At 35.4% G+C, this 2,286-nt stretch overlaps 1 protein-coding gene across 1 annotated transcript in view; it reads left to right on the plus strand.

Annotated features, from left to right (window-relative positions):
• Positions 1–2,286, plus strand: part of NRG3 (neuregulin 3) — a 316,863-nt gene that overhangs the window by 166,117 nt on the left and 148,460 nt on the right. The window contains exon 2 of the mRNA XM_010854367.1: positions 941–967. Coding sequence (XP_010852669.1) covers positions 964–967 — 4 coding nt within the window. The 5' untranslated portion in view covers positions 941–963. The remainder of the gene's footprint in view (positions 1–940; positions 968–2,286) is intronic.

Consider the following 2,286-nt stretch of genomic DNA (forward strand, 5'->3'; position numbering starts at 1 on the left):
CAGGCATCAGAGTCTTTTCCAATGAGTCAGCTCTTCGCATGAGGTGGCCAAAGTACTGGAGTTTCAGCTTTAGCATCATTCCTTCCAAAGAACACCCAGGGTTGATCTCCTTTAGAATGGACTGGTTGGATATCCTTGCAGCGTTAAATGAGTGTTATTCTACATAAAATATGATGAATTCCTGAAGTAACTTTAGCTCCTGATACGCTTTGTATGTGGAGAAGGAAATGGCAACCCACTCCAGTGTTCTTGCCTGGAGAATCCCAGGGACGGAGGAGCCTGGTGGGTTGCTGTCTATGGGGTCGCACAGAGTTGGACACAACTGAAGCAACTTAGCAGTAGCATGGTTTATATGAATAGTTTTTTTTTGTTTGTTTTTCCTTCACTTCCTTCCTTCCTTCCCTGCTCTCTTCCTTTTCTCCATCATCCCTTCCCCTCTTCCTTTCTTTCCTTTTTTATGGGCTAAATTTATTCTTAGCATGTTGTTTTGGTTTAGTTCCTAAGTTATGTCTGACTCTTCTGCAGTCCCATGAACTGTAGCCCACAAGGCTCCTCTGTCCATGGGATTTCCCAGGCAAGAATACTGAGGTAGGTTCCGTTTCCTCCTCCAGGGTATTTTCCTGACCCAGGGATAGAACCCATGTCTCATACATTAACAGGAGAATTCTTTACCACTGAACCACCAGGGAATAATACTTAGCATACACGCTAATATTATTCCATCTCAATTCCAGACTGTTGGGAAATACCAGTCAGTGTTCATAGTACCCCTAATTGTGGACAAAGTGTAAATTATCTTTTGCAGGCAAACATTGTTATAACTGAGACACCGTCTTTGCCTTGAAAGGTTAGTCTGATAAGCATTGATTTCTGTGTGGAGTTTTCTCTAACCTTTTTCTCGTTTTCTGTTTTCCTTCCTTATGTGCTGACTTTGGTGTAGCAGACCACTTGGGGATTGAATTCATGGGTAAGACTAAACAATTTTCTCCTTATATATCCAGAAAAGCTAAGTTTGATCATGTGTATAGTGTTCTTCTTCCTCATCTGATTGTGATTGAAATGCCTCACTATCAGATGCTGTTAGTAGTAAAAACAAAATGTTTTTGTCAATTTTTCACTAAGTAGTGGCTCAAAATGAATGACTTAACTACTTATTGAGAAGGCAATTTAATGTTAAGTGCTGCTTTGAAACCTGACAGAAGTTGGATTTGGCTTCTGGCTTTGTTTGCTTTCTTAATTCTTAATTTTCTTATCTGTAAATAGGGGTAAACTAGTTCCTGTTTTATTTCGTGCATATATTGCTTAACACAATGTCTGTAAAATGGCATATGCTCAATAAATGGTAGACAATAATGGTGATGGTTGAATAATATCAGTTTTTGTTACTTTCTGCTCTTTTTTTTTCTTTTGCATAGTGAATAATTTGGATGCATTTTTGGTCAATCTTAATTCTGGAGTATGGGTTCTAGTAATGTTTTCATTTACAAAGTTAAAATAATTATTTTGAAAGTATTTGTAGTCTATGTTTTTTTTTTTTTTAAGATTAGAATACCTCCCACAGTAATTATTTTCTGTACTCATAGATAATTACATTAAGAATTGTACATAATTTTCTGAATCTATATTATAATAAAATGATTTAAAAACACATTCCATAGGGCTGATTGATAGGCATCATGGTACTAGAATGGAGAGATACCTAGGAGTTAAAGTTAGTGATGTTGAAGATCCAAATATGAATCAGAATTTATAGTTTCTCCTTGATTGGCTTTTGTTGAACTTTAGGTTTTTCTCTTATATAATATAGATATGAATGCTTGCTTCATACATTTATGCTTATTGTGATAATACCTGTAAATTTGCTTGCATTTGTGTATCCATTCATCCATTAATTCAGCAAATATGTATCAATTGCTCACTCTAAGCAAAGAAAAAACTGTAAAATGCTACAGATAATATAATGAGTAAAAATGAGCAATAAAAGCTGATTTGCTGGAACTTATAGTCTAGGAAATTTTCAGACGATAATTAGGGAATAAAACTGATAAATATAAAATTGAAGATTTCTAAGACCTATTTGAGGCAGAATAATATTAGTTCATGATAGTGTGATAATATCCAATCTGAATGGCCCTCATCAAAAAGTCTTCAAATAATAAATTCTGGAAAGGGTGTGGAGAAAAGGGAATGCTCTTGCACTGTTGGTGGGAATGTAAATTGATACAGCCACTATGGAAGACAGTATGGAGATTCCTTAAAAAACTAGGAATAAAACCACCATATGAA

Source organism: Bison bison, unplaced genomic scaffold, assembly GCF_000754665.1.
Source record: "Bison bison bison isolate TAMUID 2011002044 unplaced genomic scaffold, Bison_UMD1.0 scf7180017864341, whole genome shotgun sequence".
Lineage (NCBI taxonomy): Eukaryota > Metazoa > Chordata > Mammalia > Artiodactyla > Bovidae > Bison > Bison bison.